This window comes from Diuraphis noxia, unplaced genomic scaffold (assembly GCF_037042655.1).
Source record: "Diuraphis noxia isolate RWA-SAM2 unplaced genomic scaffold, SU_Dnox_SAM2 contig0003, whole genome shotgun sequence".
NCBI classification, from domain to species: domain Eukaryota; kingdom Metazoa; phylum Arthropoda; class Insecta; order Hemiptera; family Aphididae; genus Diuraphis; species Diuraphis noxia.
The window spans coordinates 72115658-72135557 of NW_028301713.1; the positions used below are offsets into that span (position 1 = coordinate 72115658).

General features: G+C 29.4%; 3 protein-coding genes across 4 annotated transcripts in view; 2 read left to right on the forward strand and 1 right to left on the reverse strand.

Moving 5' to 3' along the window:
• The window catches only part of LOC107167932 (uncharacterized), a 166709-nt gene extending 159010 nt beyond the window's left edge, over nucleotides 1-7699 (forward strand). For both annotated transcript variants that reach the window (XM_089223808.1, XM_089223809.1), the window contains exon 6: nucleotides 5637-7699. In XM_089223808.1, the coding sequence (XP_089079934.1) occupies nucleotides 5637-6246 (610 nt within the window). In that variant the 3' untranslated portion in view covers nucleotides 6247-7699. The remainder of the gene's footprint in view (nucleotides 1-5636) is intronic.
• A 4103-nt stretch (nucleotides 7700-11802) lies between these two features.
• The window catches only part of LOC107167937 (rab11 family-interacting protein nuf), a 34638-nt gene continuing 26540 nt past the window's right edge, over nucleotides 11803-19900 (reverse strand). The window contains exon 12 of the mRNA XM_089222147.1: nucleotides 11803-11989. Coding sequence (XP_089078273.1) covers nucleotides 11957-11989 — 33 coding nt within the window. The 3' untranslated portion in view covers nucleotides 11803-11956. The remainder of the gene's footprint in view (nucleotides 11990-19900) is intronic.
• LOC107167933 (uncharacterized) lies at nucleotides 16256-19076 on the forward strand. Its single transcript, XM_015517150.2, has 4 exons — nucleotides 16256-16413; nucleotides 16500-16662; nucleotides 16827-16976; nucleotides 18893-19076. The coding sequence occupies exons 2-4, from the start codon at nucleotides 16543-16545 to the stop codon at nucleotides 18989-18991; spliced, it is 369 nt and encodes a 122-aa protein (XP_015372636.1). The 5' UTR covers nucleotides 16256-16413; nucleotides 16500-16542; the 3' UTR covers nucleotides 18992-19076.

Here is a 19900-nt window from a genome sequence, read left to right on the forward strand (position 1 = left end):
ACTTGATAGAATTAAAACGCGAGTTGTTTTGTTTCAACATCGATCATATTATTATGGACAATCATAATTTGGTGCGTAGTTTCTATATCGATTATATTTGGACTTTTGTTGTTCCAATCGGATAATTACAAATTCCTGATAAAGTTGTCGGCTGAGTTACATTCTACCCTCCGAAACGCTGACATTAGGAAAATCTGACCATTTTGGTGAGTTTCAGAACACACAGAATATGCAGGCCCGGATAGGCCAGCCAGGTATTCGAGAAAATCTCGAACGGCCGCTAAAATTTGGGACTGGTATGAGAAATTTTTCGCAATGCCCACGTTACGGTTTTAATGACAGCTATATAACAGCATATACAGTCAAAAAACTTGATAAAGTTTTTATTATTGATTAATATTGAAATTCGTCCAATATGGTCTACTATACCAAATTATAGGCCGATTGAAAAATATTTCTCGAAGAGCCGAGACTATCCAATCCAGCTCAGGGAATATGGCCACCGTGGTAGAATCTATCGACTCTTTGCTCCACGACGTATTGTATTTTGTCATCAAGACACGCTACATTACTGCATATTTTTGCCAAGGTCACTGTGACCGAAACGAACGGACAGACGCTCAAACGTAACGGTCACGTATGTACATACCACTTATGAGGGTAATGCTTGCAAGTCACAACTATAATGAATACAAACGATCACCGAAATACATATGTTTGAGTCATTACTACAGAGACGAAACACGATTCCGCAAACAATTCATTTGGGGCGGAACCACCACCGTCGACTACAAAAATAACTAATAAGCCTATTAGGTCTGTCCATGTATAAAAGGACACCCGAAATATGTCTGCTTAGTGCAGTACAAAGATAATAATATATACAATAAGATAATGAACGAACTGTTTTCTTGAACCTTCACAATTAAAACAATTTTCGCGAATTGTCAAACACAAGACGACCACGGTGCAGGTGATATTTATATTTTTTGTATTTTTGTAAAAGTGGGGTTTGTCCTAAATTTGTTTGTGCTATTAAAATCAATCCGACTAAGAATTTTTTTTATTTTATACCTATAGGTATATATTTTTAAACGTATATTTTTTTTTTTATCTCGAATACGAAATTACATGCAGCACTATTTTTTCTTTAAATTTATATCTATATAAAACTCCACGATCCGGACAATCGCTTTTCGCGTCATTAAACGCGATACGGTCATCTGACTACTGCAAATGTACGGCGCAACGCAACGTTATGTTTAAAAATTCATTACCGTAAATTTTTACACCGTTTTATTATGCATTTAACAGCCTTGCACGCTGCCGCTGCAAGTAAGAGAGTTTGACGTCGTAAACATAATGACATTATCATTAATATACATTTGGTCGATCGACACTATTTTGTCGAGTTTGATCATTCAATTATATATTATTCAGTTATAAAATAATATTATTATACAAATTATAGCATATTTGTTTAGTAGTTTTTTCTCATTAGTCGTCTTCGACATAAACATAGGTAACGTTTGTAAAATAAAATATTATTATCATGTTGGGAACCCCTTGGCTGTAGTAGGTATTAAGAATAGTTAGCTATGTAAGCAGAATGCATTGTTCGACGCAATCGCCGGTTGATGTATGTTTTTCATAAGACAGTCGTGAAAGACCAGCGATTCCGTTAAGACGAGTGTATTATATAATTTTATTTTATAACGGTGTTTTACTTAAATTAAATAAATAAATAACTTCTTAAAAACAAGTTGTTGTGTTGAATATTCTTAAAGTGAGAACTAACAAATAAATAACGGACTAACGGACTACGGACAGTAACGGCCAAATCCGAATACCTACTCGTCCACAACAATCAGATCACTCAATATAACAATAATTTATCTTATAATATGGTGTTGTTGATCTGATCCAATAACCTCTATAAAAGTACTAAGAGATATTTTTATGTGTAAACATAATATATTAAATGCACATTATTAGTATTATATTTTCATTATACCTACCTTGTCTACTCTGGTCTTAAAACTAGATTTGACTGAGTTACAAGTACCTATTCAAAATTTTAAAATAATTCGATTATTTCGATTTTTCCAAACAAAAACACGTCCTCAACGGTTGACGTCCATATTCAGTGATATTTTATTGACTATTGTGAAAATAGTCTCCAAAATGTGTATTTCGGTATCATCTACCTACCAAATCACAGAAAACGTCATATTGTATTTCAATCTATGGCCCATCAGGTTGAAATATTTAGTGGTACATAATATAAGAGAGGACAAAAACCGTTATACTAATAATTTTTAAATATGTGAAAATCGGCCATCGGTTGAAATTTGTCAATAAACTACTATCGCATGTGCGCAGGATAAAATATTAGAAATTATTAAAATAATAATATTTACAATATGTTCATTATCTGATATAATGACGTATAAATTGTAGTATTTATTAGTTATGAGACGATTCGTTCGTTTAGATAATATAACATTATTATTCCACGGCGATAAGTATAAGATATCTTTATCGCAGGTCCTGTAGGATATTGACTCACATAAGCTGTTGATGTAGGTATTGTAATTTGATATCCGCAGTCTATATTAAATTCTGAAAAATACATGTAACCAGAATACTAATTATACAATAGGAATTTAGTATGATATTTATTTATTTATGCAGATTATAATAGTACAATCACGTGTACAGTGTACACCACACAGTACCTAAATAGTATTATTAATTTCCGTTTTTGTTAAAAATGAAATGAGCAATAAACCTAGTATTCAGTTATTTGAAATCATTTTTTTTACAATTTCATTCTATTTGCAGTTGAAAAATTATACTTGCCTAATAACGTGGCTATATACATTATAAATACATATAACCTTAAAATGCAGGTGGTAAGTACCAATTATTCAAATACTTAGATTTTACCACTTAAGGGGTGTTCTGTGGTGGTACAATTTTATTTTTTTTTTTTCATAAGAACCGCCATTTTTTCAGTAAATTGTTACACGAATAATTTTTTTGAAAATATTTATGTTACGAAAAAAATTCAAAAACTTAGCTAATATAAGTTTTTTTTTTTTTTACTTTAAGTAATTTACAATCTATACAACATTATGTACAATAAACAAATTTGAAGGTCAATATAATATAAAGTAACAGAATTTAACATTATGTGGGCAGGCACTCAGCAGCACCACCCGATAAATATAAATAATAAAACTTTAAATACCTACTATAAAAAAGAATAAGGATATGTAATTTTGATGTACGTCAATTGCACCAATTTTTCTAGACTACCTGAAATCTATACATCTTTCGCGCTAGTAAATTTACCACTAATTAATTCTATTGCACCAGGAAAATATAAATATTTATACATGTGTTATTTTAATTAATTTTAATAAGACGTATATACGTTAACATTATAAATCAATATCAAAAACCGTAAAAATACTAATCAAATATATAGAATAAGAAATCGTAAAATATTAAAATATATATTATTATAAAATATCGATATCAATATCATAACGATTATTTGTACTCTAGTTCAATATCGCCGGCGCAGTTGATGTTTTACCTTTTTGAATCCCAACTTTTTTTTTCTTACCTGTGATTTCTAGCACAATTGGCATATACCCATAGTTTTAAGACTGATATTTTGTAATTATTACAGGCTATTGACCTTAGAAGTTGAAGCCTTAAAATTTACCCAATAAAAAATTAATAAACAAGGATATAATTATTTATATTATTAGATGCATGTATAAATATTTTCCATGTTTAATTATAAGTATCCACTAGACAAAATATTACATTTATTTTATATTTTATGTAATACCATTATTAAAAATTACTAAATACTGACTAGCTATTATTCTTTGATTAGAAATTAGAAATAATTCATATGAATTTAGATTTAGATAAGCTTGAAAAAAAAATCATCTGCTTCATAATTTACAGAAGAAAAATGGGTTCTCATTTGGAAAAAAAATATGTTGAACCACAAGTCATTCCATAAACAGTAGAAAATCCGAAGTATATAATTAAAAATATTTTCTTTCAGTATATATTTTTTTTAAATAATACTTATTGAATCAGTGAATCACTCTGTGTATATAATAAAATCTTTATCTATATATTCTAAAACCCGATGAATAAATAACACGTTGGTTCAAAAAAAGCTTAAAAAATATTTTAAATCAAAAATTTCATAAGAAAAAACGGTATCTCGTAAAATAAAGTCCTATTTTCATTCAGAAAAAGATTTTAAATTCTGGTTTTCATCAAATGCTCAATCTGTAAACCCGTACCATAACCTTACGTGCTACCTAAAAAACAAATATAAACCTACTTATCTCAAATATTCAAGATATAATACATTATTATATTCACCCACCATACTCGCACACGTTATATATATTTATTCACATAATGTATACCATATTCTTTAAATTCAAATTATTGCAATTTAAAAAAATTCTTAAGGACTACTATTTTCAAATACTTAGATTTTACAAGTCACCGTAGTCACTTTGAACCAACTACCAACCTCTCAACCACCACTGAGACCACTATCAAATATCGGGAGATCGTGTTTATCAATGACATTTCTCGTAGAATATATAATTTTATATACAACATTAAGATGGCTATTTCATTCTCAAAAGACAGCTTTCCGCCTTTCCGGTCTGGAAATTTGCGGCTGGCTTTCGATAACATGACATCTGTATAGTGTCAATAAATAATTGTATTTATTCGAGTGTGCGACCGGCTGTATAATATGAGTGCTTGACACTTTTGATAGTTTTTGACGCGTTTATAATATGTGGGCTATAGACGTATCATTTACGTATAGTGACGCAGTTCCCATTCAGTCCATAAATGGACAAAATTACCCAGAAAATTTTCAAAACGTACGTAACATTTGTATTCTCCCGTAAAGTAATGATATCAAAAACATTAAACATTAAATATTAAATAGGTAATAAACAAATATTCAAATGATCGACTATATCATAATAATAAAATATTATACATATCATACGTGTTGTACCTGATATACCTATATTTAATACAAACTTCCATATAATTTGTTATTCTTATCGTTAAAAAGAAAAAAAGACGAGTGTAAAAACACAATATTTTTTAATGAGGGTTGTGAAAAAATTCTTCAAAATTGTGAATATCTACTATAGTGATCATGTAATTATTAGAAACGTATAAAATATTTCCTTTTGTATCTAAAGCAGTTTTGAATTTATACTTTCAATTTTTGAACATTTAGTTTATCCACCTATATATTCTATAGTAGGTAAAAAAAAAATTGTGGAGAGTGACATAATTTTTTATGCAAAACGTTTGAAGCTCAAATTTTTACCACGGGATGTTCACCTGCAAAAAAAAAAATGTTTTTCTATCATATGATTTTCATAATATATTGTTCAAAAACGAATGACCAATAGATACTTAATCTTTTTTGAGCAGTTTATAGAAATGTTGGATTTTCTTTTTCTTATATATTTATCGATAAAAAAATTATTGCTCAGCTAATAATACAAGTTTTCTCATTAACATTCTTTGTTTTTATAATATCGTTTTGTATTCCACAGCCAAATGTACGGTGGAGCACACGGGACGCCCAGCCGAGTGCCTCTCCTAAGCGGCAACCGCCAACAGCAGCGGCGGCGTGGTGGAGGTGCGGACAAAAGCCGGCGACAAAACACCACGGCCGCGGCCACCGCCTCGGAACATTATCATCGCGAGGTAGCTGCGGCGGCGGCGGCGGCGGCTGCTGCTGCGGCCGCAGGGGCTGCGACCAACAGCAAGAGGCCAAACAAGAGGCGCAACGGCGCACCACCCGGCGTACCGGTGGCCCTGGTGCTGCTCGTGTTGACCGGTTACATTTGTCTGGGCGCGGCCGTGTTCGCCGCATGGGAGGGCTGGACGTTCATAGACGGCGCGTACTTCTGCTTCGTCACGCTGTCCACGATTGGGTTCGGCGACCTGGTACCGGGAAAATCGTTCCAGGGCACCGACACGCAAAACGGACAGCTGCAGCTGGTCGCGTGCTGCGGTTACTTGCTGTTCGGCCTGGTTCTGATCGCCATGTCGTTCTCGCTCGTCCAAGAGGAGGTGGTGTCCAAGTGCAGGCACGCCGCCCGCTACGTAGGCTTACTCAAACAGCCACCCCGACCCGGGACCCAGCCGTATGCTTTGTAATACCACATTGTAACCCTCATCCTCCCACCCACTCATATTTATCAACCTTTATTGTTATGCATTTATAAAACCAAAATTATAAAATATATGCCCAAAACATTGTCCATGAGTCACGGTAAACAAAAAACGACCCCAATGACAGCATAATATTATTTATATTATTATATATATATATATAATATATATATTATGTATAATAATACACGATGAGCACGTAACAATTTCTCCCACCATTGAATTTTCAAACGATTTATATCAAAAATCCGACACGTGTACTTTTGAACTTTTTGTGGTAACCGTGTTTCTAAGGGGATGTACGGGTAATGATAATTACCCCTTAAAATGTATCGTATGATATACGTAATATATTATAACGGAATGCGCATATCAGCCGCTAAACCGTACTCATCACTCGATCGATCGCTACCGTATGCATATTAAATGCAATAACGTTATTATATAGATTACGTTACGATTAATTGTATTATTTAAAATCCTATGGCGTTAGTGACAGATGTCTGTACCCTTCATACAATAATACGATATATACGATCGAATCGATTCCTATGACAAACGGTTTCCTATAATATCTCTTCTCTCTCTCTCTCTCTCTCTCTCTCTTAAACTTTCTTACTCTGCCTGTACTCAATTAATCTCTCAAACACGCACATATGCGCGATAACACACACTGTCGAGCGTATATCCGTAACACGCACACCTGTTGGCATAGGGCTTATGTCTTAATGCGCATACATTTTGGAATCGTCTCCATATCATTTTTGCATAAAATAATTTGCACGATCATAGTTCCCAAACGTCGATACTGCAACTCAATGATTTGTTTAAATGTTTTATAAACGAAAATCGCTTAAAGTCATAAAACATAATATTAATTATTATACTTGTTTCGCGCTGTGTAGCTGATTGCAGGGAAACGTTGGTCCGGCTGAAATAAACTATTAACACTTTTCCAGCAACCCATCAAGTTACTGTTTACATATTATACTATCGGAATAATATATCCTGTTATATTATTTATTGCGTATTTTTCTCCGAACGAAAGAATAAACCACTCACGTCCCACAATGTTAAAACGATGTATATAAGTTTTAAAAAGTTGATTTATCGTAATATGATTGTGTTTTGTTGACGTTTTTAAAAACGAGTTGTTCTTTATGTATAAATATTATAAAATCGAAATAGATGATTTGAACTTTGACTCTTATTTATACACGTACGAAACAAAAATTGAAAAACCATGTACTTTTATAAAAATGTCATTCTCTAGTCAAATGTACCTCTATGATTATTATACTATTGAAAATGTATATTATTTTAAGCATAAATAATTATTTTTAACTAAATATTTATACATATTAATATAATATAATATAATATAATACAATTATACATATTATATAAGCTATAAAATATGTTATATTATATTATCTTGTAACCATATATAATTCATTGAAAACACATTGTAAATGTTTTCAATTATCTATATTGATAAAGTTGTAAATAAAATATGTTTTATTTTAAATAATTCAATATCATATGCTGGCACTTGGAATAACGATGAACAACAATATTTTTTACAGGTAAATACTAGGTTTATCTGAATACGTATGATTAATTTGTCAAGTTTTTTTTAACTTTTCGTTATATACACTTGGAGAATTCGCATTCTATTAAAATGGAAAATATGCTAAACATATTGTAATATTATAATTTATTTGAGGTAGGGCAGCGATAAGGGCAATTTTCACATGCAATTATATAGATTATAGAATAATCGCTCTTTCTGGCTAACCTGTATAATATACAGTGTATATGTATTATTGGTTATGGCCGTACAAATTTACAATAAAATATTCATATACATATAGGTACTGTAGATGAATATATAGTTAATATGAGACACAAAATGTTAATTGACTGCATTTATTTCAACAGCACACCTAGATCGTAAATCGTGTAAACACTTATATTTATTAAATATAGAGAAAACAATAATTTATAACACGATAAACAAATAATACTAACTTCGTTATATAATAAATGATAGAAATAATATTAATAGTAATATAGGCTATTTTCAAGTACACCACCGCTAAGTAAGTTTGCAAACTGAACTTTTTCTTCGCGTAAAAATATGTGACCATAATATTATGAATATAATATAAGGTACTTATAAGTTATAATTATAAATTATAAGTATAGTTAATATATTTATATATATTATATAGGTATCTAGTATTGTGCTAAACAGTTTCCACCCGGCCGAAGATTTTTTTTGGTACAAAAAAAAGTATCTACACTTTAATACCTAAGTGAACTTGTGATACTTGAATGTTATATCACATACGCTACATACTATATTTGCGTTCACAAAAAAATAAAATTAACCATGTAATAAATTTGTCATCCAATTTGTATAATGCTACTTAACACTGCCACGTGCAGAATCGCCGCAACCAAGATCTGCAAAAAAAACTCATCAAGTAACCCGAACCTAATGCAGAGATTCTAAATCTAGACACTATCACTTTTTTTTTACCATTTTTAACCATTGTTCACTAGTTTCAGTCACCTCAAAAAAATCAGTATTGCGGTCACTCAACAAAAAAAATTCGTACTTATTGATAATAATAACTATTATTAATTATATTTATTATTTAGTAAGTAATTATAAAATATTTAAGAAAAAATTTAGAAAATATTCAATTGAATATTTAAAATTTGGTTCTATTGATGTATCTCCGACAAATTAACGACTTCCTTTAGTTTTATTAGAAAAAAAATAACTTTGGTATGTATAGCTTTCAATAATGAATATCCATTTCACAAGAAAATCGTCTACAGTTTAAATTAGGCTGTGAAATATTATATTATATACACAGTATTACACACTAATAATAGTTATAGATGCCAATCGTGCTGTTTGTGTATAATTTTGACAATCATAAGTTATGAATTGTAATATAAAATCTATTATAAGCACAAATATTTTTGTTTAGATATTTAATATGTAACTTAATAACGTTTTTATAAAAATGGAGTTAGATAATAGGTTTCAGTCTAGCTGTGTACCTCATCATAGAGTTATGTAGTAAGTACCTATATGTTAAATTTGAATTCAATAATAAATCATTGCAAACAAAAAACGATTTATGAGCAAAGGACGAAGATGGTCTGTAAGCCTATTTATTATTACTATGAGTAGCTATATTTTATGAAATATTTATTTTGCCATTAAAATAATTTATTTAACTATAAGTAATAACACAAAAGGTTCAAAGTTTAATTAATTTTGTCGGAAAATAGAGATACGATATAAGAGAATGATTTTCGAAACACGTACACACTTTCACACGACATAGGTTCGAGTACATCGTAAAATATGAATAAAGTATAAGGCTATTTTTTTTTTTTAATCAAACTTCACGAAACAACAAATTACTGTAACTGCCTGTATTTTTATATTTATAAATTCGTGTTTTTAGGGGTCTCGGGACTACTAGATTCTATAAAGAACATCAAGTTTTAATGCATTTGGCCATTGGCTGAGTTGTTGGATTTTTGTCGTAAATTACCATTAAAGGGAGTAATATAAATCAGGTATAGTAAACATAAGAGGATCTTTTTTATACACTTGTATGCATATATTATCAATAACCTATTCCGTGAAAAACGTTTAATTCTTCACGATTCTAATACTTTAATAGTTTGCTTAATATTTCTTATATCCTTTCAATACTGGAAAAATATTCAAATTGTTGATGATCATGAAACGACGTAAGCATATTAAAAATTATTTTTTGGTTTAAGTGTAAGTAAGGTTTTATTTTATATTAAGTTTTTGAACCACGTTTATAATAATTCAAGGGACGAAAATAAAAAAAAATCTTTAATCGTTGCAATTGATATAGCCTTGTACAATTTGAAAATTAGAATGAAAAGTTTTTTTACTGAACATTATCATATTACGAACAGGCTATCATGCCCGTGCTTTTCATAAGCACTCTCTCTCTCGAAGTGTAAAATATAATCCATTGAGTTGATTTGTTTTTTCCCAAGTTTCTCAATCTCGTATAACTATAAATATTACTTACTAAATGTCAATATATTCTAACCTTCAATAAATCTGGGTGCATAAATGTTTTTTTGTTTTTATCTAGTTGAATTAAGCTTTTTCATTTCGTTTGAAATTAAAGAGACAACTGTTAAAAACTTAATTTTTGTTTTTTGTGTTTAAAAAAAGTTTATCTTGCTTGACTAAACATAATATATTTTAATATAGAGATTAGTAGGTTAGTAGGTTAGGTAAGATAAGTAGGTTGGTAGGTAACCTACCTTTTTTTATTAAATTTTGTCGTTCTGAAATTTTTCAAACATATTTATTCCTAAAGAAGAATGAAAATATACATTGAGTATTTACTGATAATGAAGTTTGAGTACCTATAGGTATATTGATAAAATGTTATCTATCGTGGGTAAACGAAATAAATATATTGTATTGTATATTATATATCACACAGATGACAGAATGAACTGAGTCTACAGGATAAACATACTTAAAATATAATACTAATAATACTTATAATATATAGAAAATACGCTGATACCTACTCATAATTCACATAAAATAAGTGTAATACTATTTAATCAATATAATAATAAAATTAATGTGATTAGGCGATTTCGACACTAAACACAACATGTAGGTCATATAATTAGGTAACTTATCATATTGTTAGATTATAGGTATATAAATTCAATAGTATAAGTCAGGTATATTTTCTCATATATTATACCATGTCGGATTTAGATACGGTAGGCATTTAGCCATATTTCCTAATTTTAAAATATAAATAATAATTTATGTACAATAAACATGAAAGGCATCGTAAAGGTATCATTATGTTTTTCATTTTAAAATAATATATTAAATTATATATTAAAATATTATTATTAATTATGCCATTTTATTAGAATGATCATTATTATTATGCATTTAAATTAAATTAAAATATAAAATAGGTAGAATTACCAGTAATTCTGTTAAGAAAAATTAAATATAATGTAAAGATATTCGATATTATGTGACAAATACCTCGTTTGGTCTCAAGAAAGCTGGAAAATATAAAAAACTAAAAAGGGATAATATCAGCAGATGCGCTGCCTTTATATGAGATTGTTAATAATTAATATACAAAAAAAATGCTTAAGAACTTTGTAGGATACCTGGACATTCGGGTATCATCGAAAATGAGATGTCCGATCAAGTAGCAAAAAATACAATTATTAACCCTGTAGCAACAGCAGTTCAACTTGTAACCGAACAATATTTAAAACCCATAATAAAATTGCATTGTACCAATATGTGGCAGGCAAACTCGAATTCCGTGCGCACAAAACTCAACAAAATAAAACAAGATGTGTTCGTATGGCCACATCCCACATACCTTCCTAGAAAGTTCGAAGTTAGCCTAATTTTATTATACTACGAATCGGACACATACAAATGACAAATCACTTATAGCCATCTAATGAGTAAAAATTATCCCCCAACATGTCCAACATGCAGCACCGATCTAAGACAATTAAACACATAATGACCGATTGTCGATTATACTCCGAACCAAGATTGGCCTTAAATCTTCGTAAACACTTGTCAAAATCACTCGACCTCAACAATTCATCGCGCTCAATCATCTTCAAGTTTATCACAGAGGCAAAACTGCAAAATAAAATATAAACACTGTATAAATAATAAATTTGTTATAATCGCCAAGGGTAAATTATTATATTAATAATAATAAAAAAAAATTTTTAAGAAAATTAATAAAACAGGGGCATAGGGTTTTGAATAGAACTATATATTCGTACTCAGTAAAATATCATGTTCCTATATCATAATTTATAATTTAAAATTAAATTAAATTGTATAATATGATAACTTTTTTTACCTAATGATTAATGATTATGAATCATATTTATTTTTAAATAAATGGTATTACAATATTGTTATATTGACCATAATAGGTATTGACTATTAGCGGATTCGATGAATAACCCTTTAAAAACTTTAATCATCAGATAATCATGGAGTTTTTTGCATAACACACTGAGTGTTGATGACTGAAACATGACTGTTTAATTTTTACAATAGTATATATTTTGAATATAAAATATTATAACGTTAATTTTAAAGCCAAAACGACGTGACGGTTAGTAATAATAATGCTCGTAAATAGTAGGTAATATGCCTAACCGTTGAAATTAGCACATGCACTCGAATTTAACATGTTTTAACATCATAACGTTTAATAGTTACCTACCCGATAAATGCCAATAATGCTGATAAACCATGTATTATACCGACAATAGTAAAACTGGAAGTCAGTACAAATTTCTAACGGTTTAGTTGTGTAATATAAATGCATATCATAAATTCACAAATCATAAATCACAACAATAACAACATTATACCCATACGACCTAGCTGTTTCATCGCAAATATTATGTTATCGGTAGCGTATTAAAAGAAAATTATTCACGTTACAATGGCTGCAGCAGATCTATCCCCAAATTAGCATTATGCGTTATAGTCGTTATACCACTAAAACGTGTAGCAACCTACGATATATTTGATGTTTTTAAGCGAACAACTCGTAAAACTTGAAGTTGATGACTTTTAAATCTGTTCTTAAGATAACGGAAACACAAGGGAAGGTATCTAACTGGAAGTTTAAATGATTTTACCTTTTGTTTTGCTTTACATATCACTACTATTATTATACAGCTAGAATTTTTCTTAAGTCTCTCAACGTTTATTTACATACTTATACGACAACACGTGGCACACATGAACTATACACCGCATTCAAATTATATTTGAACCCCATATTACAGAATAATGACGACATATTAAAATCACATATGTATAACAAAATATGTAGCCATTTTCTTATTTGTTCGTGGTGGATAAAATTTTTTTTTTTTTTTTGACGATTTAGGGACAGTTATAATACTATAGCCAACTTAAGTGTTTTACGCATACTATGGAGAAGGGAAAATCATTTACAAAGTACTTTTACGGGCTCGGTACATACTAAAAAGTAGATTTTAGTACTACATGAATATTGTTTTAAAATGAAAAACACATTACACATTGAGTTCCTGCTTATCTGAGAATTATCGTAAATTATTAAATGAAATGACAAAAACATTAAAATCTAATAATTTTGGAAGGTATAATAGAGTTCTAATGGCCTCAGGATCAGGGATTCAGGGCCGCATTTAAAGGGGACATTGGCTACAACTGCCCGAGCGCCAGTATTTTGTAGCCATAAATTTGTTTTGTGAATTATTAAAACTTTTAAAATTGAAAATATTTTAATAACGGTATGATATAATAAATTATGCTGTTTGAAATTTAAACAACTTAATAATAAAGTATCGTAGCCCGTAGGTATTATAGTAAGCGATCGAAAATTATTAATAAACCTAATAGTAATTCCTTAATCCCTTTAACAAATATTATTAATCATTTATTTATTTTTACTAACAAAAATTTACCCTCTGCGACATAGGCTATTAGGTTACAAGGGTTATTATTTACCCACATCGACATATTTATAAAGTGTTTATATTTTGCCTTGAAGTTCTGCCTTTCTGATGAACTTGAAGGTGGCCGAGAACGATGGTCTGTTGTGGCCGAGTGATTCTGATAAGTGTTCTTGAATGTTTAAAGCCAACCTTGGTTCGGAGTACAATCGACATTCGGCCATTATATTATTTATATTTATGTGTTTAATTGTTAGTTCTGTGTCGCATGTTGGACCTATTGGCGGATTAGTTTTACTCATTATGAGTGATTTTTGTGTGCCCGATCCATATAGTCTAGTCATAGGATAACAAATCTAATATAAATTATTTTATCATCACAAATAACTTAGTATTTGAGAATGATATCTATCTATTTACTTATTTATTATGTTTGTTTTATAATATTATTTTAATTTTGACCAGCAAAAAAAAAAAATTAAATAAAAAATAGAAACAAACTTTGTTACAAAATAAAAGCAAACAATTTTATAAATACACGTACCTCTATCAAGAATATAATAATATTAATTTGCACAGTTTATATATAGTTTTATTAAATTTTATTTTTATATGGATATTGGATATTGATATTGATACGATCCAAAAGGACATGAAATAATCAACTTATATGATTAGCAGGATGCAGGACTCAAGTGGAAGAAGTACACTAAATAATTGTATCTTTGCGGAGAAGCAAATGGACTTACAAAATTATTGAATGATATTTTTAAAAAAAAATCATAGATTACCGTAAAACATATTCTTTTTCTGTGTTTTGAGAATATTCTATATTTCCAACTATAGTAGGCCTTTTACGGGGTCCAATTTCTTTTTGCACCGGAGCACAAAATGTCTAAAATCCGGCGCTACTCAAGATGATGTTAAGTTAACACGGCAATAGTTAAAAATATCTAGGCCCCGTTTACACAGTTAGTTTCTACTGCCTGAACAAAAAACTACCTGAACAAAAAACTGCCTAGTTATTAGTTAAATTATTATTAAACCAGTAAAATAAATTTACCAATGTTGAATATTCTGTTGGTTCAACTAAAATTTGGTTGTTACCTGGTTATTAAGTGGATATAAGTTGCACAAGGTTGGTAGGTGATACGCGGTATACGGCGTGAACCACAATTAATGTCTATGATAGAAATACTAAATAGCCGACTTCGGTATTATTATTGTAGCCAGTAAAATGGCCGCCATCCTAATCTAATAGGTGAATGTTTATGTTTTATAGTATATTGATAAGCAATTGAAGAATGATGTTATAATAAATTGTTTAAACATGTAAACTTTAAAAACAATTATTATTTTATACAGGTTTTGGGTGGAGAATGGAGATTAGTTTTTATGTATGGTTTATGCAAGAAAAATTTTCATCAATTATTTTGCCTGTGTTCTTGAAGATAGGTACTGCTTCAAAGATAAATGTGTGAGTCAACAAATGTATTTTAATACAAATACCAGTATACCAAAGGATATAATTTCTAATAAAGTATAACAATTAAAAAAAAAAAAAAAATGATCAAGTGCTTTATTTAATCAGTACAAATTAAGACAAATTTTAAATTTAGATTTTTCAACATAGGTAACTACATTCCTTGAGTTTATCAAAATGAAATTATTATACATAACATTAAAGAAATAAGAGGTATTTTAACCTACATCTCGTAGGTATAGGTACAACAAATATAATTGATTCATAAATAAAATTTGCTTTGTCAATTTATGACTGTTACTTATTGGGTTTAAAATATCTATGTAGAATACATTTTACCAAATGAATGTAATCTTATGCTTAAATATTTCTGTATAAGTAATGCAATTAAAACTAATTTATGGGATCTATCTTAGTATTATTAAGATTCATAAAGATTCATATGCGTTTGAGTCGTTTGAGATGCTTAATAGTTATAAATAGCTGACGATTATCATATTGTCCTAAATATTAAATTGTTTATATAAATAATAAAAGGTTTCGAATTTCAGCTCAAACCAAATAGTTCCAGATAAATATTATTCGGAAAAAATGTTCTCAAGTTTTACGTCCAAACAAATTTTAAAATATTATAGCCCTCCAAAATAGTATCTTATCATTTATCATATTATTTAAATTTTTAAGCAGCCACCCCTTAATAAGATCCCATAAATTAGTTTTAACTGCATTACTTATACAGAAATATTTAAGCATAAGATTACATTAATTTGGTAAACTTCAAAACTTGGTAAACTCCACTTGAAAAGTGTAAAATGATTATGGAGATTGGTGTACTGATATCAATACACCTTGCCCGACCTTGGTTATTGGTTACAATTTTGCATAGATAATAACAGATTTCTTCTATTATCAGACATTATCTATTCAATTGTGCTTATACCTAATCAATTTGTTATCAGTGGTATAATAGGTACTTATCATGACTTAATTCATACAATATTTGAATATTTGCATTTCGCATTAACGATAGAGGACTGAGGAATAGACCGTCAATCACTTAAGGACGTTAAGGTCGTCATTTGGTATTTACTCATGGTTGTAATGTGTCGAAGGTAAAATCAGACTACTTACTAACTGACCACAGCTCAGAGCTTTTTTAGTATGTTCACTTTCCTGAGATCAAAATAAATCTTTATAGATTTTTATAAACCTCCACGGTTCCACCACCAACAATTTGATCCATGGACCGACGGCTTAAGAATGCCCTGTGCGCCGCATCTGCTGGAGTCTGCGGTTCATCGGCCGGCTTGTTTGGCAAAATTGGAATGAGTGTCAACGAGTTATTCGGCTTGAACGATCAGGTAAAATTGGTTGTATTTAATTGTTTAGTCTATATTATTGTATTAAACATCTATATACAAATCTACACGTACGAGTACTAAAGAGTCAATGATGACAGTAATGACATTGTAAGTAGCACTTCCTAAGTCCTAATGATCTGTTAATATTTGTTTTTCCCTCACAGGCTCTGTTCACAAATTTGATCAGATTCATCATGTTGGTAATGGTCGTTCTGGCCAACATTGGTGTTTGGCTTATGTATACTAGATCCCTGCAATTCGGTTCCACATTGATATCTACTGGCATCGGCATCGCGTCCAATTACATTTTCACCGTGAGTGACAAGCCATTTGCAAAGTTGTGTGACTTCCCTATCTGTCTTTAATATCATAATACATCTATTAAATCTGTGAAATAGCCACTCAAAGCTTTCAGTAATTCATTTTTTGTTTTTATTTGTTAGATAAGACATAATATTTTGTCTGTGAATAATTATATCTACAGTATAGGTATAACATTTCATAACTATTTTATGTTTTTGAAACTATAAAAACTTATAATAACTAATTTGTTTTAAATATTACATTGAAAATGAAAATGATTTGTTCTTTAAATGCTTACCATTAAATCAATAAATTATTTTTTACAGTATTATTAAAAAGAAAATCTTTATTTATATCTTAAAGAAGAAACCTAAATATTTATAATAATAATTAATATTTATCGGCATAAAAAATAAATCAAGTTCACTACTGCTAACAGAGTAACAGTTGGCTCCTTAACACGTTGACTGTCTTGTGATATACGCCAAACTTGCAATTATCTATTTCCCTTTATATTTTACTTATACTTGCTAATTTTGTCTTGAGTATAATTATATATTATGATACTCAAAAATCGTCAAGGATATTAACTCATTTTTATCTAAGGAATTTATTATGCCTGAAACTCTTATAACAATTTGAGTATCATGATACTTAGCTCAGTTTTATAAAACTTCTGAGTACATTAAGATACTCAAAGTGTTTGTAAGATCAGTGAAATTGGTTGGGAAGTCAACATGTCAAGTACCCTATGCCCAAACTTTTTGTCTAGTCTATATCATACTATTCACTTATGAAATTATTGTGCATATGCCATACAATTTTATAAATTCTTTAAATCAAAGAAAATCCGTTACTTAATATGTGAAACAGTTCAATACCATGCTACTAACCTCAAGCATAATGAAATTATCCACTTCATAAAATAATTTCTACGATTGTACTGTAGATATACATTACTAAATATTATTATATTATTATCTCTTTGTTGACTTTAGAAACATAATACAGTTCAAATATTGTTTTAATCTAATACTATTTTTCTAATAATTGTAAATGTCCTTTGCTATAATTGTTTTTAATCTCTCAAATCCAATATTTAATTAATTAATAAACAATAATTAGTAGATTTGTTCTTGTCATCAAATCCTTAGTATATCGTCTTAGTCTTGCTGATAAAACAGTTAAGTTTTTCAGGATCCCTAGTTATGTCGATATAGCCGGTAATGAGCGAGCCGACCACCTAGCTTTTTCAACAAAATCCCTCATCTATTTTTCTCTTTTTAAAACACCTGCTTCAGATTTTCTTCCGATTCACCGCAAACTATTGCGCAATGCCTGGCAAACTAAATGGGACTCTCTACCACCTAACTATGTTGCATGGCATAGACACATAGTTTCCTCTATTCCCAAACATCCTTGGTTTAAAAACCTCAAGATTTCTAGGCACCTAATCGTATCCTTCACTCGTCTTTGCATTGGTCATAGCTTACTTCCTCACCATTCTTCTAAACTTAATCTAAACTCTTCCCCTCTTTTTACACTGCATCACAACGAATCGATATGCGATTTTGATCACATCCTTTTCAATTGCCCTTCTCTCATAACTAGTAGACAACTCCTTTTCTCTTTTCTTTCTTCTTTAGGCTATATTTCTCCCGATTCAAATCTTCTGCTCAACTCCCGTTTCATCCCTATCATCCGTTCTCTTATCCAATTCATTCATACTGCTGGCTTTCTTATTTAAAGCTAATATTTAATTAAATTGTCTGTAAATTTTTTTGTATTGATACATAATTATTTTGTAATCGCTTTGCTGTAATTATTTTTTAATAAAATGCAAATTAAAAAAAAAAAAAATTAGTAGATTAAAATTTTTATATTTACGTTATGCCCTTAATTTATACCATTATATATTATATTTCAGGCTCTAACTGGTGTACTATTGTTTGCTGAGAGCTGCTCAATTCTATGGGCATGTGGTACACTGTCTGTCATGATTGGTGTTATACTGATGTCGATTTGAATGTTTAAGAAATAAAAATATTTACTGATCTCATGTATATAATATTGTTATTATTTGAATAAATAAGCATGCATGGAAAAAAACACTAATATATTTTATTTTTACTTCAAAAAATGTGCTTATAATAATTCTGTTCTTGATAATACAATGGAATTATTATTTAATAAATAATCTGAAATAATAAAGTGGGTTTGACAATTATGAATCGATAAAATTTATATAATCCACCAGTAGTTATGTGACACTGCCATAAAGATAAATCAAAGACTTATGTAATTTTAAAAACAAGATTAAACACTTCATATAATATTAAAAGAATTTTAAATCAAAGACTATTTTATTTTTGTTTTTTCATAATCCTATAAATTTGTTTAAAAATGAAATAGAATAAAAATAGCATACACATGTGACAAATTTAAAACATGAAATTCAATGTTCAACAAGTAAAAAAAAAAATTCATTGAAAACTAAGTATAAAACCTTAAATAAATATAACTTAATTCTTAATGATTATGTTGAATTCACACTGCCTATTCAAATGCTTTTAGGCCATTAGTCAAAAGTACTGAAGTTGAATGTTGTCAATACAAAAATAGACATATAAAAAATATAAAAACCACGTCGAAATATTATTTTCAATAATATTTGAGCAAGCGTTCAGCTTATAGTATTTAGAGAGATAAGAATCATAGATAATATTTGTTTGATATACAATCAAATTTGTAAATAATATACCAAAGGTTAATGTAACAAAATAAGTAATATACAAAAAAACAAAGAAAAAACAAATATTATCTATGATTCTTACATCTCTAAATACTATAAGCTGAACGCTTGCTCAAATATTATTGAAAATAATATTTCGACGACGACGACAAACTGACCTTGGAACGCCTTAGCATGGCCATG